General features: G+C 39.8%; 1 protein-coding gene across 1 annotated transcript in view; it reads right to left on the reverse strand.

Annotated features, from left to right (window-relative positions):
- Positions 1 to 1,440: 1,440 nt before the first annotated feature.
- Positions 1,441 to 27,228, reverse strand: part of npdc1b (neural proliferation, differentiation and control, 1b) — a 28,687-nt gene continuing 2,899 nt past the window's right edge. Inside the window, exons 2-9 of the mRNA XM_051422373.1 lie at positions 13,688 to 13,855; positions 9,426 to 9,515; positions 9,106 to 9,321; positions 7,355 to 7,421; positions 6,492 to 6,573; positions 5,478 to 5,557; positions 5,207 to 5,306; positions 1,441 to 3,989 (exon numbers count right to left, since the gene is read on the reverse strand). Of these exons, the coding sequence (XP_051278333.1) occupies positions 3,918 to 3,989; positions 5,207 to 5,306; positions 5,478 to 5,557; positions 6,492 to 6,573; positions 7,355 to 7,421; positions 9,106 to 9,321; positions 9,426 to 9,515; positions 13,688 to 13,855 (875 nt within the window). The 3' untranslated portion in view covers positions 1,441 to 3,917. The remainder of the gene's footprint in view (positions 3,990 to 5,206; positions 5,307 to 5,477; positions 5,558 to 6,491; positions 6,574 to 7,354; positions 7,422 to 9,105; positions 9,322 to 9,425; positions 9,516 to 13,687; positions 13,856 to 27,228) is intronic.

The raw sequence follows: 27,228 nt of genomic DNA on the forward strand, positions 1-27,228 counted from the left end.
GGGCCGTTTGAATGCAGGACATATAATTATGTTTTTTTATTGTGTTAATAATACTTCAGAATTTAGAGTTGCCATTTTGGAGTGGAGAATCACATGTCTGATCATTCAAAAAGGAGATTTAACCCCACTCTAGAGCACTGATCGTTACCATGTTATGCCAGCAGATGGCGCTCTTTCCCACTGTTTTCTTTCAGAGAACATCTTATTTAAAAAAAAACACACACTTTAGTAATATATTTTCATCATTCATTAAATCTAATGTAAATAATATGCCTGATGAGAATACATAACTTAACATCATGATATGAGATTATACATTCGACTGGCTATCTCGTGTGTACTGGTGAATTAGAAAAAGTGGGTTAGTGTCAAGTGAAAGGTCTGCATTCGATAGATGGAGCTCTGGTTTAAATGATTGTATCTCAACTTCTCCAATGGAATCATAAAGAGTACTTCTTCTTTGATGAGGGAGGTTTCACTGACTTCCAGTGCAGAAGAGCAGCATTGCAAATGCTATAGCATTCGGCTGGAGAACATTAAATTGCCCTTCTGACTCAGACACCCCAAATTATAGGGCTAGAATCTGCTGTCGTACCGCAAATGTAAAAGACTGCTTCAAAAATATTCACCCAGAAGCTACGTAAGGAACTGCACGACCAGAATATGTGACCAAACATAGCAGGATGCTCAGTGTTGAAAGATTTTAAAAGGTCCCTTTAGAAAACACTGCTTTTATTGTGAAACAAAAACAATTGGTTGCTCACCCCAAATTACCAAAAACTATTTTCTCACTTCCTTCTAGTACTACCTCTTCATGCAGATAGTTTTAGTAATTTATTTGTCCACAGTGTTTTACTGTTAGGGATAAATGTAACCTATTTAGAATTGATAGTCTTTTACTGTCATGGTTTTCATGATTATACAGTGTTACTGTCATAGTTTTACAGGTTTTGAGATCTCATGGATTGAGGCACATTGAGGTATATTGTGGTGCTCACAGCAGTGAAATACTGCATTCAAAAAAATCAGTGCATCTTTCAGTGCAACTGGTGTGTTTCTTTATAAAAGACGCTGTCAGTTGTTTTATTTGGAACTACTTTGTACCAAAGAAATGTGTGTTGTGGCTGAATGAACCCTGTAAAATATAACTGAAATGTTTCTCATACTAAGAATTTAGTGGCATCTAGTGGTAAAGTTGTAGATTGCAACTAACTGAACACCACTCGCATCTATTTGAAAACCTGCACACGGGCTGTGAAGCGTGTAGGAGAAACTACGATGGTCGCAAACCTCAGGGCTAATGGCTTTTCAGGTGATTATTCACTAATGAAAACATACCTATGAATAGATCCTCCTAAATGTTACACACTGGACCTTTAAAAATGTGATTTCCCCAGTTATTTTCTGGGGGGAAAAAAAGAGACACCACAACAAACCATGTTTCACTTCAGGTTATATAAATATTTATTTCCTTCATTTCAGCTGTGGTATATCCACATGCATGCTAAACATAGTGGTAAAGAAGTTCTCTTCTGTGTACAGAACTCATTATATGTAGTCTCAAAACAGTCTGTATCAAAGATAGCTAACCTAGGTAGTTACTTGTTCTAGAGTTCCTTCATGATACCCATTCATCATCAGAGAGAGAATGACCAAAACAAGACAACCTGCTCGGTTTTTGTATAGCTCTCAGCACTAGTGAAGGGAAAGCAGAGCTATTTAACATTTAAAAAAAGGCAAACATGAGTATTTGTATCTTTTCTGCTAATCCCTCATCTCTCAGGCCGATAAATTGCCCTTCATTTTGTTCCACAAGCTCAGTAGGTTTAAATAAAACAGTCTTTACAACACAGTTAAAGATCTCCAGTGTTAATACTCCCTGGTATCTGCTATTTCTTTTTACATATTGACACTCATGTATGTGTATGTGTGCAGGTCAAGTACAGTTTAGCGTGCTCCTCCACCACCGTGGGAGAGCCGAGAGGCTGAGAGAGAGGGAGCAGGCCGAAGAGAGGAGCCACAGAGAGCGACTTTCCTGAGAGACGACAGCGAGAGGCCACAGTTACATCCAGGGTTCCTGCACCGTTTCCCTGCCAAACATCTGTCACTGAACTCAAGAATCATCCTGGGTGTGTCATTCGACCTGTGATCTATGTCTTGGGGCAACATGGCTTTCTACAAACTAGAGAAAGGTAGTTGTGCACAATCCAGGACCGTATTTAGGCCAGGCGAGGATAGCAGCTTCAGTAAAGGAGAAAGCAGAGAATATCAGTTAGGGATGCACCAATCTACGTTGTTTCTACTGTTCTGTTCATTCAGTCAAGAACTACTGCCAAGTAGTGGAATTACAGTACTGTGTCACTTAATATTACATTACTCCCAACACTGGCGCTAGCTGGTTGAAAAGAAAACCAAATGCCCAGGACCGAGGACGGTTTAAAGATAACGGTCAGCCAATGTTAGCGAAATGCTAGCTGACTATCTAACTAATGATTGATGTAAATTAGCAACTTACTTAGCGATTTGCTAGCAGCTGTTGGATGTAACTCGCTAGCTTACCACTGATGCTGTACTGTAGATTAGCTAAGTAGCTAGTCAATCAGTCAAAAGATCAATTGTTAGCTAGTTAGCTAGCATAAGAAAGAAAAAAGGACAGAAACATTGCCTGGTCCCTTCTAAGAAAAGTTTAGGAACGATGGTTATAATGTGCGGATACTCTCTGCTTCCCCCTTCATCTACAAAACTATTACATTTGAGTTAAAAACTTTAACGCACAATGACAAATATACCGGGTCCAATATGTTTTTGAAACCTCGACATTTCCTGTCCTTTCCACATGTGTAGGAACCCTGCAAATATAATCAACGATAAGGAGACAAACAGAAGTTCAATATTTGACACAGCACTCAGGAATCTACAGGAACATGTTTCACACACACACACACACACACACACACACACACACACACACACACACACACACACACACACTGAGTGAGAGGTAAGATCTCCTTCCTGTACACGTTAGCAGCTATTTACAGATCACAAAACCATGGGGACAAGCCATGTTAGTCAGATACCATATATACAGGATGGGCTCGCTCTGTTTCAGAGTTCTAGGTAAAGAAGTTTCAAATTCCTTTGAAATCATTCAAGAGATTATATATATATATATATATATATATATTAATATATATATATATATATATATATATATATAATTATCAGTAGCAAGTTTGCACAAGAAACTTGTAAGAAGTGTAAATGCATATTGACTCAGGTTTCATAACAGCATCATCAATTCATGCATAGAGGAACTAGACTGAGAACACGATGGCTACATAACATACTGATAAAGAGCACGGTGCTGCATGGGGGTGAGTTCAGGAAATATTAAAATCACATTTCTTTTTAAAAACATTTAAATGAAACCAAAGCCTGCAGTGAGAACTCAATGAATTAAAAGAGTATATTTGTGAAAATCTATCAATGAACTGATAGAAATACTTAGTTGTAGCTCAGTGGCATCAGAAAACTGTACTGGACTCAACACAGGATATTATATTCAATATGCATGTCTGCCACCTGATAGGCATTTTGAGTTCTTCAGTATTGGCTGATTGTATTTTGGGAACAAAAATAGGGGGAAAAGGGTGATGACATGAAATAAAAACAGACTGTGGATGCAGAATGGGAGAAATTGGTCCCAGATTCAGTCCTGCTTCAAACAACAAACCAGCCCTTTGATGTTCTTTAAATGTCCATGAACACCTCTTTCTCCTCCATGTACTTTACACTGTCCATCCTGTCCATTAGACGGCTTGAGCACAGCAGTGTATGTGAAGTGTGTGTATGTGTGTAAATTCGACTACACACAAGTGCTGCATTTGGAGGGTGAAACATCTCAATGTCCAGGTTTATTTGTGGAACCTCTGAAAGTAAAGGGTGGAGTCATCAAACAGCGGGTTCTTCACCTCCATTTCCCCTGTCTAAAGATGGACACAGAGAGAGGAACATTGTTTGTGGGTCATGTAGTTCATTATCAGACATAAAATGTTTCGTCTGCCATTGTGTTGAGGCTCTGTTTGCACATAGGAGGTGTATTTTGTGAATGTATAGAACATGTTAATGTTCATAAACAATCACAGTGCATTATCTTCAAAATAGAATAAAATAGTACAACATATTGCACTAGTTCACAACCTTTCTTTAAAGCTGCAGTAGGTAACTTTTGTAAAACTTTGCTGACACTATATCCTGACAGTAGTCAACAAAACCAAACAGTCAGAACTGAGAAAGAAGTTCCATTAAAGGTGCATTAAATGATCACTTGAGGGCAGTGGCAAAGGCCAGTTAGCATTACAAAGTTACATTTAAAGCTTTAGAGTTGTGTTAGCAAAAACACAGAAATTAGCTAAAAGAAGCTTAATGCCCCTTAGAGCTGAGGGCAACTGCAGAGTTGGTGACATTCTTCATGTTTGTTGTTACTAAAACATTTGAAACATTTTTAATATAAAAAGTATTGATTAGCTTTAAATTGAATGAATATTATAACTAATTATGATTCTTATAACTAATGGTAATGGAATTAATGGTATTGCGACAACAGAGATCTACATGATGGAAAAGGTTACTTTACTTTCTTTAAAACTGACATGGAAAAATGGGTGCAATACGTCAAACCTCTGAGACTTTGTAAGGAATTAATATTTTTCCTTTTTGTATTCTATTATTCTCTATATCGCACTGTAACATTTACACAACTGTATGAAGCCAAACCGCTACAAGCATTGGATGTATATAATGACATTATGTTTCTTTTTTCATAGCTATCCTTTAAAAATAAAAATAAATAGATTATGAATCCTTCTAAATGAAAATAAGACTGAGAGACAGTATTGTTGGTACAAGATACTAAATATTAAACTGTGGTTATTTTTATTTACAGCCTTGAAAATGTACCTTCTTCCCCTCATTGCTTATACAGTATATCCATTTCTATTGCTTGAGGATGTAATAACAATGCATCTGAAAGTGTGATACTGGTGTACTGTAAAAAATAAAATTAAAATAAATGATATTGCCAGTTATTTGCCATAATTCTGTTCTTTAAATCTAAATAAGGACCTCCTACTGACAACATTGATAATATATGCAGTACTGTGTAAGTTTAAAAAAAAAAGTATATAAAGCAGGGTTGACTCACGGGTGCCAATCCAGGACACTCATACACTGTGAAATCTCCGTCCTCATTCTCCTCATCTGTCGATGCTCCTGAGTCAGGAACTTTTGGCTCATCCCTGTGTCTGCAGAGGTCGCACACACAAAGACACACACACAGTCATAAAATATTCAGAGGATAAGGCAGATCAGTCGTGGCAGGGAAGGCAGGGAGGGACAAGGCCCAAGGGGCAGGAGACGGAGACATGAGACACGAGACAAAAGATGAGCGTGTCTGGGCTAGGAGGGTGACTCACTTCTCCAGGGAGAGCATCTGCTGCTTCTGGTGCTGGTAGTGGTACATTTGGGCACTGTGGGCCAGCTTCTTGTCCCCAGGCTGGAACACACCGAAGGGCAGAGGGGACATGAGAAAAGTCAGTGGTATTCATTCCGTCACACTGTTCAGTTGACATTCACTTCGCAGCACGTGTCTCTACTGCACATGTTTGAGCGGAAAGTGCTGAAAGGACAGGTGCATTTGTCCTTTGTAGGGTGCTGGACAGATACAACGGCTGGTGCTTTAGATAAGGGTAACTTCTGTATTTTTAAACATGCTCATATTGCTCTATTCAAAGCCACCAGATGCCATTTACAAAAACTGTAATTTTACCTCACAGATCATCCTAACATTCACACTCGACGGAAACAAATTAAAACTCATCAAAACCATCTTGGATAGTCTTTCAACTGTTTACTAATTCTTTGTTCTAAATATTTTGTGAAAATATTACCTTTTGTTTGAATGCTATGATGATCTGCTAGATCCAGATTACTTAATTATTTGTAATATTATTACAGTGCCACTAATGAGTATTTCAATTTCATTAAAGCTCCAGTAGGTCATTTCATTAAAAAACATTTGTCATATATTTGCTGAAACTTTCACTATATCCTGACAGTACATGAGACAGATAATCTGTGAAATGATCAGGTTCCTCTGGCTCCTCCTAGTGCTCCTAATGGCATTTGCAAGAATCTACGGGCCTGAACGTAAACAACCAATCAGAGCCAAGGAAGATAGTTGATAGTTCAGTCACAATCCCAAGGCGTCAAATACAGATGATTCGGGACTTATTGAAGCAACAACTCATCCTTTCCAATTAATGCATTAAACATCTGTTTCCTGCATATGTACAGTTAAAGATAACAGCATTTGGAAAAACTACACCGACAATAACATTTATATAAAAACTGAACATTAATGGTTAGGTGGGCAACCTTGAAAAGTCCTTGTAACATATAGAGTCACAGTATAGAGAGGTTTTACTCACCAAATTGTCAAAGGTTTGGGCTCTCATCAGTCCATATACAGGGTAGCTCACCTTCTGAGTTAGACGCACACCTTTCTGCAATCTGAACAAAAACACAGATGGTTCATTAGAAATAATGAGGCAAGCACTACTACATTTCTGATTTAAGAATGCATTAGGAATTGACTGAAACACATTGCTGTGTTATGATACCTTACAGTAAAAACTCCCAGCATTAGTCTCAAAATTTAAAGTCAATAATTATTGTTGAAAGGCCATGAGGAGCACTAGGTGGAGATTTTTCTGATTATCTGTATCATGTACAACTGTCAGGTTAAAGTAAAAGTTAAAGAAATTATGACAAAAAAGTTATTTTTATAAATGTTACTTACTGCAGCTTTAAATGTTTAGTCGATTGACAGGATATTCATTTTGATAACAGATTAACTGTTCAATTGTATTAAGCAAAATGCCAAGAATTATCTGGTTCCAACCTCTCAAATGTGAATATTTACTAGTTTTATCAGTCTTCTATGACAGGAGACTTTAAATCTTTGACTTTTAGGCTGCTGGTCAGACAAAATGAAGAAGCCAAAAAAAAAATCATCTGGATAACTATACTCTTGGCAACTCCCTGACATTTTATACACAAATTCATTTATACAATCGAGAAAAGAATCAACAGATTGATCAGTAATGAAAATATCATGAGTTGCAGCCCTTGAAGTATTCAACATGCATTTTATCATTTGAATGCCTCAAGGCTTAATATTAACAAAAACATGCAGCACATGTGCAGGCTACAGTATTAAATCCTGACAGGAAGGGAGACGACATCTGGAGTCTTGTGCAGTAGGTTAGAGAGGGAGGAATAAATATCTTACCTGACCCAACAGGCCGCTGCTACGATCAAAGCCAGCGAACCTGCCACGATGAAGGCGCTGCTCATGACTGAGAAGAAATACATACAGACAATTAGCGGGATAGAACGCTGTGCAGGTCTATAGGTGTTAGAGGAAGACATGGTCTCTGAATGAAAGCTCTGCAAATGAGTTTGAAGCAGAGTGTAGTGCTCAGAGAAGAGCTGCTGAAAATAATGGCGTGTCAGGCTGTTGGTTCAGGCTGTGCAGGATCTGCAGTGAAAACGGCATTGATGACAGTAATGGAGCGAGGCAGAACTAACTGACAGTAACGTATGAGCTTTGTTCGGTGCAAGCCCACAGTAAATTTGTGGTCAGTCCCGAGATTTCAGAGCATGAAGAACAAATGCTTCTTCAAGGAAATTAGGTCATTTTTACTAAAATGATGTTTATGTTTTGCAGTCGGAAGATCTCTGAAAGCCTGCTGACGTCAAGATGGGTGTTCAAAAGACTCTTGTTTTCCATCTGTTTTATTCCCGTGATTGGAAATGAGGGCAGATTCAGTTGATTTCTCCTGGCTGCTGCCTCAGGAAATACTAGGAATAGAGATCCTGCTATTTCCCAGGAATCTAGCCAAACATCTACCCCCAAATGCCAGCGAGAGGTTGTGTCTCTGTGTACCTATGTATCGATGGTACGGAGTGAAGCAAAGACCCCACCACGTAACCTGCACAGCTAAATACTGAAGTCCGGCCATCAAATTCCATTGTTAGTGAAGAAACCATAAGGAAAAACAAAAAACCCAACTATTCAAACTATTCTGAATGGTAAACATTGTTATCCACCTCTATGAAATTAGGCGGATATCATCTATTTTCAAATCAACTGTATAAATCAATGAGAGGAAACAAGGTGTGTAGATGATAGTATACTGAAGTTTGATACATGATTAGCGCTGTACATGACATGGTTTTGTATGCCAATGCTGGTGCTAATGGGCAGTGGTGACATTAAAGGTTAGAGCTTGTGGCTGGGAGGTTGTTGCTTCATTCCCCAGACCAGCAGGATAAATTTGGGTGGGGGAAAGCAAAGAGGCAGCACTCCCCTCCCTCATTCCCACCACTGAGGTGCCCCTGAGCACCTGTGGAGCTGCTCAGTGGCAGCAGATCAGACTGTGGATGCTCTGAGCAGCTTCAAGGTGTGAATGTGTAACAGTGTGAATGTGATCATGGTGATCCTGCAAAAGAAAGGCCTCCTCTCAGTGAGTCTTCCCTGAATAAATTTTTAAAAAAAAAATAAAAATACAAATAAAAAAGGGGTACCAATAAACAAACAGGCTCCCTGTGTAGTCACGAAAACTGATCGCTGTGTGTCAAAATGTCTAAAACCTGAGTGGATCTGCATGGATCAGAGCATACTCCGTATCAGCTCTAAGATCTTTTCCAACATTTTGGACCCATGAAGACCTTCACTTCATCTTATTGTTGTAACTTTTATTTGCTTTGATCATGTGAATCTTTTACTATATTCTGTCTGTGTGTAATACAAGTGATTTGAATGTCTTCGAGTGTCTCACTGTTTTTATTGTGTTCTGGTTTTATGCTGCAAAAAGAATTTCCTCTTGTGGGACAATAAAAATGTGAACTGAACTTTAGCAGTCATCAAACTGTGGTCAAACACCCTCCAATGTGTTACCTGTCATTATGGTCATTAAACAGGTAGAAACAAGAACAAAACCATAAACAAAGTCATGGGTAGAGGACCAAAAGACTTACTGATGAAGACACCGTCATTAGAGGGGTAGGGGAGGATGATGGGGTCACTGAGCAGAGCAGGGGTGTGGTTGGTTGTGGCGGCGGTGGTGAGTGGAGTCACGCTGATGAATGGGACGCTCTGGCTCATGGCCTGCTCTGTGGTAAATGCTCTGTGGGTGGGGCCGGGCACACCGACCTGCTTGGATTCAGGTTCAGACACATCCTGGGAGGGCGGAACTGAGGTAAGGAATGAAAGGTTTGCAGTCATTACGTCAGCAGGGATGTGGGGGTGGTTACCAGTTCCATAAGTGTTATAGGTAAAGTAGTGGCCTTTCCAGTACCTGGCAGCCTGGATTCGGTCCTCTGCTCACTGATGATGGCAGAGAGAAAGTCGATCTCCTCATCCAGCTCGGGGTAAGCGCTCACCTTACCTGGAGGGTCACAAAATCAGAATCAGTCACTGCCTTTAAGGAAACACTAATTTATGCAAGGCTTCAATCCAAACACAGCACAGAGCAAACAGCAGGAAGATCCAGCAAAAAAACAACAATTACATCTGGGACAATTACAGGAGATTTGAAGGCGTCAGAAATATGAAATATATGCTGATTTAATCAAAAACAATAATATACATTAATCTTTGCTTAAAAAAGATCCCATAAGAAGATATTTGAACTTGAAAACATTACATTACTGTGGCATATTGGTTCAATCATTGTTCAGTTTGACAGCATTTGACCCCTGTTTTAGGGTTGGCATCTGCAGCTATAGACCATTGTCATCACACAGAATACAAACGTGACCTTTCTGAAGGTGTCTAATGTATTTTTATTATCTCTGTTTTCCCTGGTTGGGGCCTGCAAAATGCTCTTTCTTTCTAAACTAATAAACTGATATCAGCTCTGTTGCACTGCTGCTGACTGCTGGAAATTAGAGTCACTTGTCCTGCCCTTTTGAGAATACTACTGAGGGTCATGGCAGTGGATGAAGATAACACCGCCCCCATGAGGCATTAGAAATAAAGTGCAGTCTTGAATGTTTTAATAAGAGAACCAGTGTTCATGTCCCCTCCACCTCCTGTGATCCTGTGCTGCACTGCAGAGCAACATCACACTGCCTGGGAGTTTATGACGCTGATGAGTGGGAGGAGGTCACACAGGCGTGAGAGCTGAACGTGACACAATGTGTGTGTATATGCGTTTGTGTGTGTGTGTGTGGGGGCTGAGGCGTGTGTCTTGGAAAAAACAAGAGCAGGGGGTGTGGATGTGTGTATGCAGCAGGTGAAAGACTCCTGTGTGTGGGTGTGTGTTGGTAGTGCTGGATGGGGGTGTAAATGTATGTAAATGCTTCATCTGTGTTTTTTATATATCGTCGTACTATTTGGTATGAGTGGGCAAATGGATGTGGTGTGCTCTGTGTGTGTGTTACTGTGTGTGTTACTGTGTGTGGGTGGATGGCTCAGTGCTCTACTGTCAAGCCCGGCTGCCCAAAGTGTGGGTTGATGGCAACATAGAGAAAGAAATACCAAAAAAAAGACAATGATGGAGAGAGAGAGAAGGAGGCGTGGGAGGTGGGGAGGGTCTTCCTCAGAATCATGAATGAAAAGCGTTGCTATGGCAACAGGGAGGAGAGCGAGGAAGATGAGATGAGAAGAGAAACAAAGCCAGGATGCTGTCTGTCTGTTGCCTCACATCATGCTTTAGTGCTGGATGGAAAACATGTTTCTTTTAATAAATGTTAGATAAATGCATTGTCGTCAGTGGAATCAAAGGGTCAGCTCACCTTAATTACAAAAAATATAATTCCTCCATCTAGCCATGCAGACAGTATCTGTCTCTGAGATCAACATTTGTTTTCTAGTGAGTATTTGGGTCAGGAGGACAGTGTGTGGGCCTGAATCAAAATAGACTACAGAGTGTGTGTTCATGCTGATGAAGGAACATGTCACCCAGTGCAACAGTGATAAGAGAGGTAAGACAACTTTTTTAAGTAATATATGCAATCTGCCAGTGGTCGCAAAAGCCTTATAAGGCGTCGCAAAGCTTTCTTGATTTTAAGCGGTGTAAGAAAGCGTTAGAAAAATGCACAGTAGGCCTATATCTAATCGTCCTGCATTAAAACTGTACGCGCAGTTGAAACAACCAGTTCTAACAGAACCAGCATCAGGGAGAAGAAAACACTGAATTTGTCAAAAAAAGAAGCCTATTAGGTCTGTATGATTGTTAAAGAAGTAAATAAAAACATAATACGAACAAAGAGTTGTATAGAAAGTTCCTAAAAATATCTCTGATCAATATTCACAGGAAATGATCAGCTCAAAATTCATCCAAATCGCTCATTTTACACAAACTTCCTGCAGTGTTGTGTTCACTGTTAATGTTATGCATTGAATATAATTTGAAAAATCCATTTGAAAAATATGTAATTTAGTTAGGGGTCTGCAGTTTAATCAATGATAAAAAAGGGTCCTTCAAGGAAAAAGGTTTGGAAACACTGCAAGAGGCCTATAAGTCAGCATTTCATTCATTTCTGCCTTTACAGAAAAAAAACCACATGAATTTCTCATATGTGATCATGTAATCATCATGTAGGAAAGATGGTACATGTGGAGCACATGTGGAAATCATAGCACCACGTGCTGCAACACAATCATGCAGGTTTCACATGGGAATGTACGTGACATTACACCACACAAATGTGAAACTCATGTTTTTTTTCTGTAAGGGTGTGAAGAAAGCTAAATGAAGCAGATTATTTAAGATATAAAAATCACACAGGATGAGGATGGTGAAGACCTGAACACAAGTTCTATTCACAGAGCCTTCACTCCCTGATAAACAGCCTCATCCTGCATTAGAAAATTACACAGTTAAAACAATATTGGGGTTAAGACTATTCTCTACACTTTTCACTTCCTTTTTGCATGCTTGTATGGAAAATATCCAATTTATTTCTCTGTTCTTTTCGAAACCTTTCAGGCATGAGCAGAACCCTCGGAGGAGCAAAGTGAAGATACTGGAGGAAGAATAGCAAGAAAGAGGAGGCAGAGTGGAGGAGTAACAAAGAGAGAGGGCCTCACAATCACTGTGACTTTACTGCAGTGGGTTGTTCAGCTGGCAGCGGGGCAGTCAGGACACAAGTCAGTCAGTCAGTCAGTCAGTCAGTCATTTAAGTCGTGCTTGGCAGAGACTCTAGCCTTTCTGTCTGAATGGTGAAAGAGGGGGTTGAAAGGTGCTAAAGCTCTCTCATCCAGCCTCACCACTGAATGTCTGCACAACCACAACGGCCTTTTCTCCTGCAGCCAAAGAACCTCAGATTTAATGTGACTGACTTATAACGAACATGTATAGATGCAAAAATAACACGTACTAGCAGAGAGCATTAAAAAGTCATACTTCCATGTTGTTTAAAGGTTTGACCTTGCTCTGAAATAAACTGTTGGGTGATATCATATAGTTGTTTCCAGGAGGTTGGTGGCTCCAGTGCTCCATGCTAACACTTTAGCAGCTCCTAAACCAACAAAAAAAATTTATATGGAAGCAGAATGTGATGGTTGCTGGTCTTTAATACCATTATACTGGTCTCTTGTGGGTCAAGATGATTTAAAAGCAAAATCATGTTTGTGAATCTGTTTGATCCAACATTAGCTTGACAAGCTCAAAACATTTTTTATTCAATAAGTGGAAGCTGAGGCTCTGACCCTAAAGGGATACTTCTACTAATACGCCTGATATCAAAACAATGCTTAATGAGATAGATGAGATACAGGCCCTTTTAAGACTTTTAATGTGGACATTTTGTGGAAAAACATATCAAACACACATTATTGTATTTTTGTTCTAAGCAGAATAGTTGTATATGTCTGATACATGTCTGAGGGGATCTTTAAATGTTGTCTGCACATAAGCAGATTTAAATTAGGTTCTATGTGATCAAATAATAAGTAAACTAAGATAATGAAGATGATGTTGATCAGTGGTACAGTTCATCGTAATTGTCCTTTCTTTGATCATTCACTCTACACTACTGTTGCTGAATTTTTCCAGAAACCTTCCCTGTGCAGTGGACACAGCAGCTCTGCCCCCTGACACATCCCATGTTCACCGGCTCATTATCACTTCTCAACAGCACTGGCAGAGCAGGACGCGAAAGCAGAGACTTGTAGGGGTCTTTAGCGTTGGACATAAACCACGACACACACTGCTGACCGAGTTGGATGGAAGCTGGAAGCTGGCATTACACTCACTGGGACTCTCTGAAGTCGCCCTTTGGTAAAGTACATGACTCATATAGAGGAAGCACACGGAGGGAACACTGATCAATTAGAGTCTCACTGGCACACTGCAATCACACCGAATATGGAGCATTACTCACGCTCTCTGCTGACTGTTCATATGGTTGCTGTCTCATTTGTGATACATTAAATAGTCACACTAATACTTCTTCTATTTAGTTGAATGCGTCAACACACTGATCTGACTCTAAGAACCCAGTCGTGGGGGAGTACTGTTCATCTTGTGAAAACAGATGGAGAAATCTGAGAAAATAACCCTGCTGATGTCTTCGGGGTTAACTCAGCCTATAAACACAATCTAACACCCACCTTTAATGGACGAGGCAGAGTGAGGGGCATGCCTCCTCTTGACCACACAGCGGCCATGGGAGTTCTCCACCAGCGGGCGCAGGCAGGGCCCGCAGTGGGAGCTGCCTGGCTGGCAGAAGCGCCGTCCTGCCCGGGCACAGTCTAAGCTCCGTGGGCACAGATGAGATCCTGTGAAGAGAGACAGCGCACAGAGTTACTTCACAACTTCTTCTGAAGTGAAACTGCTCCAATTTCTATTAAAGGATTTTTAATTTTTAAACCAACTGCTCAAAATCTTATTACAGAAAACAAAACTCCATCACAAAAATCTATCTATCAAAAGCCTATTCTGTATTCTAGCACAGTTTAATTGTCATCATTTCCCATCTATTTTACTATTGCTTTTGTTTTCAACATTTATTAGTGATGGGAATTTTACTCTATCATTTTTATTGTCTACATCTGTTTCATTCTTTTCATTGTTTTTATTCTACTTCACTTCTATATGATTTTCATTGGCTGATTATATTTTGCCTTATTGCCTCCTGAAATGTTTTAAATCCTGGTTAAGCCACTGTTACTTTGTTTTGAATTTTCTTTTATAAATAAAGTTTATTCTTGCTTATTATTTTACAAAACTAAATTAAAAAAAAAATTCAGTTTTTTTTTTAATTATCTTTGGGAAAAGATCGATACCAATTTCCCGCCTCTAACTGCAACCCAGAATCGCTTTTACAGTTAAGATAGAACACTTCAGTCAAAGTCAGGCTACATGTTTCCCTATTTCCAGTCTCTGTGCCGTGCTAAGCTATACTTATCTAACTGGCTGCAGCTTTACGGTGTATTTACACACATCAACCCTCTCGTCTAACTCTCAGCAAGAAAAGAAATATGGCTATTTCTAAAAATGTCAAACAACAGATTTCTTTAAATGGAAAATTAAACTGATAACCAAAAAAAAAAAAAATAATAGGGCTGCAACTAAGTAATTAATCTGTTGATCATTTCCTTGATTAATTGATTAGTTGTTGTTTTTAAGACTGAAAATAAAAGTGAGCCTGTATGGCTAAATCTGGCAAATGTGCATAGTGTGTTAATTAATGCGCATTGTCCCTTTTAAATAAATTTCAAACTTAAAATTAAAACACACACACACACACACACACACACACCGACTGTGTGACGTCTTCCTGCGTGTTAAAGTCATTTTGACAAACAGAACTAACAGAAGCAAAAATAAACAGACCAACAGCTCCGAACTCTGGCAGACATCCATCCTGCCTGTGCACTGTGGATATGTGTGGAGAACATGGTATACACAGAGGTGATATGATTCCTTTTTGTCTTTTGGATCCAATCTTTATTTCCAGCTGTGATTGGGCGTCAGCGGTTGCTTTGTGTGGGTTAGGGCTCAGTGGTTAATGGAACTACTACTCAGGATTTCACAGGTCTCAGGCTGCATTTTGATGTTTATTTTTCAGCCTTCAAAAGTCATTTTTATGACTTTGTGCCAAATGTGTGTTATGATCACTGGAACCGTCGTTTCTGCAGGGACAACTAGAGTAGCACTAACTCTAACTCTAACTGGCTGTATTATAAATGGCATTCATTTCACAACAGAATCGACACTGGAAATGTTATCCCAGTGTGACACAAAAGTCAGGGTGGCCTTCTCAAAACTGGGTGAAGATTGTGTATTTGAAGGTCAGGGATGATCGCCAAGCTTTATTACAAGGCGTCTCAAGGAAAATGCCAGCTTTGAAAATGTCCCTGTAACTTGAGAACAGATGAGAGTGGGCAGCCTGACCTCGTCTGGGCTGCGGCTGTGATACTGTTTTGTTGCGGGCGGAGGCCGGCGCTGCTTGTCAGGTGTGATGTATGAGAGTGTATGGGTGGCAAAGGATGTTCCTGGAGGCAGAATGCAGAGCTGACAACTGTCAGGCGGGCTACGGGATGAACACACCTGTGTGAAGGGAAATCTGTGAAGAAAGGGACACTCAAGGCTCAAGCCGACGTATGCCTCTGAGCTTAGGAATTCTTTGATGGATGCGGCATGTTTTTCTGACAGGTGCACATTGCAAAGCTGACATCAAACTCATGCGTCTACGCTGCAGGAAACTTAATAAGAAGGAGTCACGGTGGAGGACGAAGAGAAGCAGAGAGAGAAGAAGTCCAAAGCGTAGCTTCATTTCACACCAGCAATATGTCAAAACATTCTATACAACATGGGCTTAAATTCCAGGAATGCTTGTATTTGATGTCCGTTACTGAGGGTAAATATCAAATGTTATAAGAACCATAGCGGCATGCAGCCGGGCTTAGCAGAGTTTCTATTTGGCTAAGAAAAACTAAATTATAATGAGTCATTTAAAAATGTTAGGGATGGAAATTGATAACCAGTTCCAAATTGAGTGTACTCTACACTGTGTTCAAAGATAATAAAACAGTTACATTGAAGCTAAAGACTTGTGTAGGCCTACTTTTTTTCCCACACAGAAAACTCATCCCTAGCAGTACAGCATCAAAACTACAGAGAGTTAAGACAAAGAAGAATGGGCTTTTGCTATTATGAACCAAAACTGTGGAATAGCCTGCTTATGAATACCCGGCATGCAACTTCTGTAAATTGATTGAAATTGACCTTTTTACTAATTCATTTCTAACCACTCTGTTTGGACTATTTCTTCATTTGTTAATTTTCTTAACTTTAATATAAAGCTGTACAATACAGATTATTATCATTGTAATCATTCAATATAACAATATTTATTAGTCTGATGTAGACAATTATTTAAAACACAAAATACTTCTTAGTAACATGTTAATAAAATGGGGTCAGTTGGGTTTATCCTCCATTACACCCCTCCAATACTCTCCCTGAGAATCACAGCATTGCCGCATATGCTTCCCCACAGGGACTATCTGTTGCACTTGTTGTTATGGTGCGACAGTGCATCCATTCACTTCTCACTGTGTTTTCTTAGCTAGCACAAGACATCTGAGCCCAACACCAGTGTGCAGGGAAGAATAAAGCTGGACTCATTGCCCTGCAGAGCCTTTGGAAGTAGCCTCGATGCCGCGGGGAAAATAATTAGAGCCAGCCATCAATATTAACCCCTTTAGCTGCATTGTCAGAATCGCTCTCGTCTCCGCTACAGGAGCCTAGACACTGGTTGCCAGGACGACTGCCATGGCAACTGAGGAGGTGTGACATCATCAGGGGGGGTGAGTCACCACACAGATGCACACAAGTCAAGGATGGAAGGTTTGTCTCAGGCTAGTGTGTCAAGCAGAAAAAGGCAGGGACAGCAAATGCATGGGGAAAATGTAGAGGACGATCAATATTCTCCCGATAACTGTAATCCTAAACACTGAGAACAGGTCAAATCTCTATGCCATTATGGAGGAATTTAACTCTTCTCCGCAGCATAACATGCTATCAAAACAACATCTCATTTGCAGCATTCACAGCTATTTACAGACAAAGCACATGTATTTTTTTTGTAATAAAACGAAAATACTTTTTTTTTTTGCAAAAGTAATATAGGTGCATATGTTTATGTAATCGTCCTTGCTGCACTAATGCCACGGCTGAAGCAGCTATCAAACTGTACACCTCATTCATGCACACAATAGCCCGCCCTTGGAGACTACAACGGCACTGGATAATCTATGCAAAGCTTTACAGCTGGATGATGGAGAGTGAATGACACATACACAGCCAGAGAAGAGACCACAGAGATCCTGTGTGCCTGAGATGAAGGGGCTGCGTGCAGTCAATTCATTTCCAGAACCAAATTCAAAGACAAAAGAGCTAAACCATACAGGACAAACAGATATGCAAGCACCTTGTGAGCATAATGAAAGAATACTTCCATCTACTGCAGATGTGCAAACACCAGCCATCCATGAGTGAAATGCAAAAAATACTTATATGACTGGAGTGAAAATAAGGTAAATGAATTCCAGTATTGATACGATATAATAATTAATACAATCTGAATTCAGCCTTACATGTTAATAAATGTAGTACAAGCACTGTCTTTCATAAACCCTGACTAGTGACACCCTAACAGGAAATTTTGTACTGCCACACATAAAACCCACATAGCAGAAAATCCTCCATTGTATACAGTTACTGTCAATGTGCTGACATGAATAAACAATAGTCAGTTCTGTGTGCACCTGTTGCACAAACAGAACAGTGACTGGAAACACTCTCTGGTGGATCTCTCAACTGAACTGCTTTGAATAAATCCACATTCAAATAAAACTGACTGCAGAGCAGCTTTTATCAAGGCACTTTGAAAAGGGCTGTAAAGTGCATTATGTATTATATTTGGTGTTTTGTACTTCCATCAGCGGAGTCTCTGAACACCAATGATATTCCCGCAGTGTCAAATACACTTTCTTCTAAAGTCACAGTTTCCTAGCAACCTCTTGTCCTCTGTTTGATCAAAGGGAAGGAAACATGTTCATTCTCTCTTCTTTCTTTCACTCCATCTCAAGGCTGTGCCGAATGACACGTCCTCAGAGGTTCTGGATAGGGTTTGGCAGATGAAGACTTTTTAAGGCCATTATTGTTGCACATAGTTGCCTCAATTCATATTTGACTCCTGTCTGTTTGGATGGGCAGCACTGCAGGTGGGGATGGTGGTTTATAACAGTCCAATATTACAACAAATGATCTCATTTGTTTGTTTAAAGGTTTCTAAAGCTGCACTAATCAGTATGTCCACAAAAAGCCAATGGAGTTTTTCAAATGGATTTTTGATTATTGGAGAAGATAAGCTTTGTGGAAAACAAAGATTTATTAAGCGTAGGGGAGACTGGGGCTTGTTGTCACACTTTTTACACTCTTATATATTTCTTGGAATCAATACATCATATAAAAAACAACGTGTACCAGATGAAAGACCAAAGTCTCAGGTATATATTTTGTATTCATATCATTTTCATATCTTGTGCAAGTGCAGAGTTATAAGCAATCAAATAGAGAGTGTGAACATGTGACATGTTACCCCACCATCGGGTAAGTTGTCTCACTATATGGGGTAAGATGTCACACTGGATTTTGAATAATAAAAAAGGAAAAATTATTTTTTTTTTTTTTTTTTAAAGTGAATTAATAGGCACGAAAAGTTTATCATTGGCTTGAAAAGCATTGAAGTTAACATAAAATAATATGCAACATGCACTAGATTAAAGTCCTTAGGAACTACTAGCACGTAGGCCATGGCTCTCAGACTCAAATGCCTGTTTTACCTTTTTTAAACACAAAATCTAGATTGAATTGAGTTACAGAAAGAAAGCATTGGTTATTATAAACTTAAACCAGTCCTGAAATGTGGACATAGTTCCAACAACAACTGGAAGATCATTCATAAAAACTTCAAACAAAACCTAAAAAAATTCTCTATAATATATCCTTTTAAAAAAAATTTTTTTTTGGGGTTTTTTATAATATAATATAATATAAAATATATTATTAAAATAATATAAAAAAAAAATAAAAAAAAAAAAAAAAAAAAAAAAAAAAAAAAAAAAAAAAAAAAAAAAAAAAAAAAAAAAAAAAAAAAAAAAAATTTTTAAAAAAAAAAAAATTATAAAAAAAAAAAAAAAAAAAAAAAAATTATTTTTTTTTTTTTTTAAACAGAACAATGAGTGAGGTATGACAGGATGCCTTAATCTCTCCTCTAACAAGTCCACATGTATCACTGTTAGGATTTGTATCTGAACAAAGCTTATTTTGAAATATATAAAGTTGATATTTTTACTTTGGGTTGTGCAAAATGGTTACTTCAACAGACAACTAAAGAACATTTATTTTTACTTTTTTAGATTACACACACATATGTGTATATATATATATATAGATTGTGTTTTTTGTATGCCCTTCAACATAGTGACAAATCCCTAACCTGTGACATAAAGACTGTCAGTGCTGTTGAGAAGGGTCAGCCCCACCTGTCTGCCTTACACTAGCTCTGGAAACAAATATTTATATGAGAAATTCAAATAATACTGCTTTCTATTCCTGATTCACACCCCTTGATATTAAGCAGCTCCATCCATCCGTGGCATTCTGTCGAGGGTCACAGGAAGCGGTCTTAAAATAGACAGCTGAGTAAATTCAGACGCAGAAATAGAAACCTTATTCTGTCAGAACGGTTTGATCAATGTATCTTAGTCACTCCACCTTTTTAAATAACAGCTCACTGGGTGCCAGTGGATGGTTGTGATGAAGCATATTATAATGAATCATCATTGTTACAGTATGCTGCTGCCTACTGAACCTATTAAGTGTTCAAGCATTACAATGTCTTGTTTCAAACCTGTCTTGTTGCAGTGCTCCAGACAAACTGATCTGTGTGCAGCCTCAGCCAGCTGAATGCAAATGTATAAGCCTCCATGCCTCTGCTGTGCTGAGGTGAAGTGACATTCAGCAGATACTGAGTGCAGGGACCGGCTGCCATCACTCTACAGCCCTGACGTTCTCTGAGATGGAAATGTCATGCAGTGTCCTCACAGCCCCACACCAACACTGCTCACACTCACAGAGGCCACAGAGCGCAGCTATACAGAGGTGTAAGGCCCTGATCATTGACACGTCTGCAGGCTACGTCTGAGTAAAATGCACAACGCCACAACTGCTATACATGGCATCATTTCATACAGATACAGTTTAAAGTGTGATCCATTTAAAATAGTCAAACAAAAAGGTAATGACATTACACTGTACAGTCCAAGTGAGCACCAACTGGGATTTCAATGTTAATGTTTAGTTGCATCAACAACCAGGTAATCAAACATGATTAACGGAAAAATGGATTGAAGCAGACATCGAGCTCTGGATCAGTCTGGCTTTATTTCAAAAAGGTGGATAATAGAGTTTACTCCGTAGTTCTCTCAGCCCAGCAGCTAACTAGCTAGCCAACCTATTTACCTGCATAATAAAAAGCATGAAAACAGGAAGGAAGTGACGATACGCTATTATTTGCAAATTGTATAGAGTGAAATTTTTCACTTTTGCATAGCTTGGTCTAAAAGTGAAGGTTCAATCAATGTCTTCAAAGAGGCGGTAGAAAAACGTTCATTTTTCAACCACATGTTCTTACCATGTTTTCAGCGTCTTTTCAACTGAAAGGTGTTCGCTGGAGTATGGCTGAATATCTCATATTGAAATTACTGTACTTCCCAAGGTCCAGTTTTCCTGGAAATATACAGTACCTGCAGGATTCTGTGGTTGTTTAGCATGATTTTTCATGCATTAACTGCAGCCTGCTGTTCAGCTGCATGGCAAAGTATTTTACATTATGTGAACAAATCCAACAAATGCTACAACTAAATGTCCAAGACCAATGCTCCTGTGCCTCAAACCACCAAGTGACACACCAAAATGGCTGCACCTGACACACTTTCCTGTCACTGTATGCATTAAGATGGCCTTAGGCTCCATTATAACCATGTCTAAGACCGGTAAAAGGATAGGCTGAAAAACAGATGATTCTGTGTGACTGGCATTGTGTTTTTTTCACCTCAAAGATCATCTGCAGATCTGTCATTAAAACCGTAACCGTAACATTCATAGCCAAACCTCCTGTAGAATCCTGTAGCAAGAGTGGTTTATTCTCAGGAAATAATTATTTCCTGGTAAAAAGCCTTCCGCCCTAAAACAGCATTATGCACACCTAACACTCAGAAGATATATTACAGGGTTGGTGGTTAATCCCCTGCACCTCCTGTCCAAGTGTCCTTGGCCAAGACACTGAAACCCTAAATTACTCCTGCTGGTCAGGCCAGAATGTTGCATGCATCTGAAGTAACATTATGCATAATATACTTCATTAAATAGAAGTCTGTTCAATGGATGGACTGTACCCGGGCTCACACACGTGCAGGCCTGCTCATCGGGACTAATTATATGTTCAGCGTCCTTCTGCTCAAGGACATTTCGACAAACACCAACCATATGAATAATGGGCATCCTGCTCTGCTACCTGAGCCACGGCTAACATGTTGTATTAAAATGCAATGTCATTTCACAGGAGCAAATAATGAGACAACTCAATGAACTGTGCATATGTACAGTGACTGAACTGAAGCCTGAAACACCAGAGCAGAAGTAAGATTCATTGTCTGGGGAACATGAATGTAAATGACAAATGGTAAATGGACCTGTACTTGTATAGCGCCCTTCTAGTCTTCCGACCACTCAAATATCTTGCTCAAGGATACTTCGACATGTGGCGGGAGGAGCTGGTGATCAAACCAACAACTTCCGCTCTGCCTCTGCGCCACAGCCGCCCCAAACACTTAATGGCTTGGTCCATCAAGTAGTTGCTGTAGTATTTGAGTGTGGGCCAAAGCGATGGGCCAGTCGACCCCCAGACCAACACCTCCATCCCTAGAGCCATCGGTTTTGTAATTTTCAAAACAAAAACAGCACTTAATCGAATTTTATTATCAATTCCAATTATGAAAACACACTGAATTTTCAATTGCAATTAAACGAATATTGTTCCGCATTCTGTTTCGCAGTGATGCTCTTGTTTTTAATCACTATATATTTATTTATTTATTTATTATTATCATAAGATATTTATTTTTTACAGGGTTCAAGTTATAATCTGAGCTTTGTTGGGCTGTCTAAAATAACTGACGTTGTGGCGGAGATAAAAAATGGTTTTCATTAGAAAGCCCTTTTTGGTATCATATGAAAGTAGGTACATGTAGCTTTCCGCTAATGGCAATTGTTTTAAGGGTTGTAAATCCAGTACAAAGGAAGCTATCAATACAGAATGAAGAGGCATTAACGTAACGTTAACGGATATAATACTCATTACATTGGAAAATGCATTATTTGTCATTAAATTAATGGTTGTGGTAATGTGTAAGATCAGTGTTTACCAAACTTTTGTTTCTTAGTCCCACTTGTTAAAAATGACAAACCATGGCGACCCAGTTCACAGTGAGAACAGTAAATGTGTGCATAAATGAACAGTCCTGAGCATTTTTTACTGATATCTTTGCATCACATCATATTTTCTTGGACAGGTAAAGCAGCCATTTTTAAGAGATTTATGTTTGATAAATCACAACTTTGTTTTATGAATATGTTATTGAAAACACATGTTAAATAGTTCATAAATAAGACCTACCAAATGCATTTATGCGGAGTTAAGCGGGTTTGTTTTTATTTCCATAAAACAATGTACACATTCTAAATACTTTATAAATGAAACTAAATAAATGCATTGAGGTTAACAGGTTCTCGTTTTATTCTCAGTAGAACAAACAAACTCATTTTCATCATCAACATAATGAGAAACGTTCTCAAAATATTGACTTAGTATCTCAAAATAGTGACTTTGTGATACTTAGTCAATATTTTGAGAAAGTTTATCATTATAATAACTAATATTTTTTGTCACACTGGCAGAAATGAGCTTCCATACTCACTTTGAGATAGAGAGTAAATTTAGCAGGAGTGAAGGCTCTCGTTTTTTACCTCGTCAGTAAAACAATGTACACATTTTAAATACTTTATAAATAAGAAAAAATAAGTGCACCTAGCAGAAGAAAGACATCTTGCAAATGTATTTGTGACCCAAATAAAATCTGTATGATTTTAGTGCTTGCATGAGAGCTCTGTTTTGACATAACTTGAACCCTGATTTTGATTTGTTTTTCAATTGAATTATATTTTAAGTTCAAGAAAATCCACTGTTAAAAGACATGTTTTTCCAATTAATGTATATTTCCAAAGTCAATGAGTGATCGTGTTAAATAATTCTTATCTCATCTCATCTCATCTTCATCCGCTTATCCGGGATCGGGTCGTGGGTCCAGCAGAGGACCACAAACTTCCCTTTCCCTGGCCACATCGGCCAACTCTGACTGGGGGATCCCGAGGCGTTCCCAGGCCAGTGTGGAGACATAATCTCTCCACCTGGTCCTCGGTCTGCCCCGTGGCCTCATCCCAACGCCGTAAGGTCACCTTTTTATCGCTCTCCATAACTTTCATATAATGTGAATGATTTTTAAACAAGAATAAGGTGTAGAGAAATGCTTGTCTTTATTTGAAGCACAATTATATATAAAAAGAAAAATAAAGTGCTTAAAGTGCTTCACTGAGCTGAAATTGAACATCTCAAACTCAAACATTTCAAGTAAAATAATTATTAATGATAATAATAATGATTACTACTACCTGCCGCTGAAATGCAGCTGGCAGAGGGGCCACTTTCTCTACACACACTTGTCACGGCATATCGTGTGTTTTTAGACATGTTATGTTTTTTTAAAGTTTCGATACGAAACGTTGTTGACCCGCTCACAAATGCACTATTTCCGGCCATATTCTGACCGCACTGCTGACAGTACACGCAGTGCATTGCGTTACGTCCTTTGTTGTACCTCAGCCAGGGAAATTGTTTCAGCCAGTCCTGTCTGAAGGAATACATTTTGACCTTTTTAATTTGGGTCTCAGAGCCGGGCTCTATCCCAGACTCTGTTATCTCCTCCTCTGGTTCCGAGTCTGATGCTGTCGCTGAAGGACCGGGGCTTGGTATCTCACCAGGGACCAAGGGCTCCGTGTCTTGACGAGATGGACTCTCAGTAGTGGGGATGGATGGGATTATAGTAGTAGGGCTGGTTGTAGGCTTGGTTTTCTTAATGAAAAAACTTTCAATATTTCTGCCGCTCTTCATTTTCTCTCGTTTTGTCGCGTTTATTTTATTTTTCCGTTTCAGTTAGTCAGCTACTCTCGCGCTCAGGTCGCGCGCAATTTTTAACACACACAACTTAGTGCGGTGAACAGGACCACAGCCAATCAGAGGCAAAGACCCGCCCGAGCTCTGTCTCTTATTGGTTTAGAACACGATATGATCCTACCATGAGTGTGTGAGTTTCCTGCTGAGAACCATGGCCTCTGATTTAGAGGTGCTGATCCTCATCCCAGCTGCTTGACACTCAGCTGCAAACCGATCCAGTGAGTGCTGAAGGTCACAGGCCGATGATGCCATCAGGACCACATTATCCGCAAAAAGCAGCGATGTAATCCTCAGCCCACCGAACTGCAACCCTTCCCCCCCACGACTACGCCTCAATATCCTGTCCATGAAAGTCACAAACAGGATTGGTGACAAAGCGCAGCCCTGGCGGAGGCCAGCACCCAGTGGAAACGAGTCCGACTTACGACCAAGAATCCGGACACAACTCTCGCTTTGGAAATACAGGGATTGGATGGCCCTGAGAAGTGCCCCCTCACCCCATACTCCCGCAGCACTTCCCATAGGATATCCTGGGGAACCCGGTCATATGCCTTCTCCAAATCCACAAAGCACATGTAGACCGGATGGGTATATTCCCAGGCCCCTTCCAGGACATCTACGAGAGTCATCTCTTCAATTAAAGGGTCGACAATCAACCGAACCCTAGCAGTGTGATGCCTCTGTAGTTTGCACACACCCTCTGGTCCCCTTTTTAAATAGGGGAATCACCACCCCAGTCCACCACTCCTTCGGCGCTGTCCCCAACTTCCACACAATGTTGAAAAGTCGGGTCAACAACAGCCCCTCAACAACAAGCCTTCAGCATTTCTGGGCGATTCTCTGTTGATCCCCCATCATCTCAATATTGACCAAAATAATCATGATTATGATTTTTGTTATAATCGAGCAGCTCTACAGAGATAATTTTTCTAAATTGAAAAACACAACAACCACAAAACAAAAAAATAACATCTCAAGAACCTCAGATTTGTCGTGCAACCTCTTGGTTCTTCCTACAGCTCAGGTTCCTAGCAGGTCCCCATAGTGATCCCACTGCGACACGTAACGTGCTGACAGAGAAGCAACATAAGCATTCAGAAGCATCATGGCATTTAATGCTGCCACAGTAGTCCACAATCAGAACTCAGCGGGCTCTAAGCCGAGGCCAACAAGGGGACGGCTGCAGTGCTGTCCCTGCCAGATGGACATATGGACGGACAGCTTGACAGACAGCCACGTTGTCTGAGTTCAGAGCTTACCGTCAGCTGCAGATTTATGGGTGACCTCACGGGACTAGAGACGATCACTGCTAATAGGTAAGACGTGTAAAGTGAGAGAGAGTGGCCCTGCTGGGTAGAGGTGTGCTGATAATGCTGACCCACCACGCAGACACACACTGCACAGTGTGTACACAGCCAGGGACCAGCCACCTCTGGCTTTATTAAAGGAACAGTACAGCATGGGAAAACATTTCAATTGCTTTCTTTCCACGAGTGAGAAGAGAACATTGGTATCAGTCTCATGTCTGTGTATAAAGCAAAGAGCTGTTAGCCTAGCTTAGCATTAAGACTGGAAGAGAGGGAAACAGCTAGCCTGGCTCTGTCTATATGCATACAAACAGAAATGTATCTTTAAGATATAATTTTCCAGGAGTTTTCTTGACAATACAGTGCAGCACTTGCTCTTAAATGGTGATATAATTTACCAGTAGTCCCAGTATTGACACATTTCACTGCAGTTTTATTCCTCCATAATGAAGTATCAGGCGGCCAGAGCTTATTAGACAATCCGCTTTAGCTTGCTTTCGTGGTACTCTTGGATCCAGATTTTTCCTCTGTGGTCTCTCCTCTGTTGACTACTGTAACGTCAATAACTGGACGGCGATAAGAATGCTAGATAGTCTGTTCCTGATAAGCCCACTTTCACTTATCATAGTGTGCAGCTCAGCCTACCAAGAGTGGAGTTTCAAACTAAATACACACTAAATACTATTAAAACTTTCCAGGACGACATAGATTATTTCCAGGATCTTTGGTCATTTTAATCAATTTTCCAGGTATTCCAGGTTTTCCAGGATTTCCAGGACATCCAGGACACATGGCAACCCTGTAGGTAGGTGTGTTTTTTGGACCCCTACCTACAGGGTTGTGCATATACATGTATATATTGAAAACAAGTATAAAGGGATGCATGATCATAAATGTCATACAATCATATTGCAATTATTTTGATAATGTGATTGCAGTGGAGTTAGTTCACCGAGCTGAACACATGAACTGCTCGGCAAAATTTTAAATTGTTCACTTCAAAACATGAATATTTCCCAAAAGTCTTGGTGAAGCAGAGCAGAGTGGCAGTACAGAGCGTCAGTGGCCTCACACAACACACGCCCAAAATCAGGTGATGCGTGGTTTAATAGCCGAGTGGAAGCACATTTCAGCTCAAGCCAGAGGCCTAGACCTGCACCTCTGGAACCCTTAACTGAATGAAGTCAATTTAAAAAAACTGCTTCATGTGTCACCAGTTGATTGCGGGTATCTCATTAGAGATTATGTAGCCAGGTTATTTTTGGAACTATTTTGTGTCAACATATTCATTCAGCATTCTTTATAGAACCACTTTCCCAACAGAGAGGGGTGCAGTAGCACTCCTCTGATGCATGAAAACTATCAAAACCACATCAGATCACCATAACACTCACAGCTGTTTGAGTCACACTGGTGGGAAATCTCACCAGTCACAGTGACCTGTGTGGACCAGACTGGCCTTTTATTCCATATCAGATAT

The sequence above is a fragment of the Dicentrarchus labrax genome, unplaced genomic scaffold (genome assembly GCF_905237075.1).
Source record: "Dicentrarchus labrax unplaced genomic scaffold, dlabrax2021, whole genome shotgun sequence".
Taxonomy (NCBI): Eukaryota; Metazoa; Chordata; class Actinopteri; family Moronidae; genus Dicentrarchus; species Dicentrarchus labrax.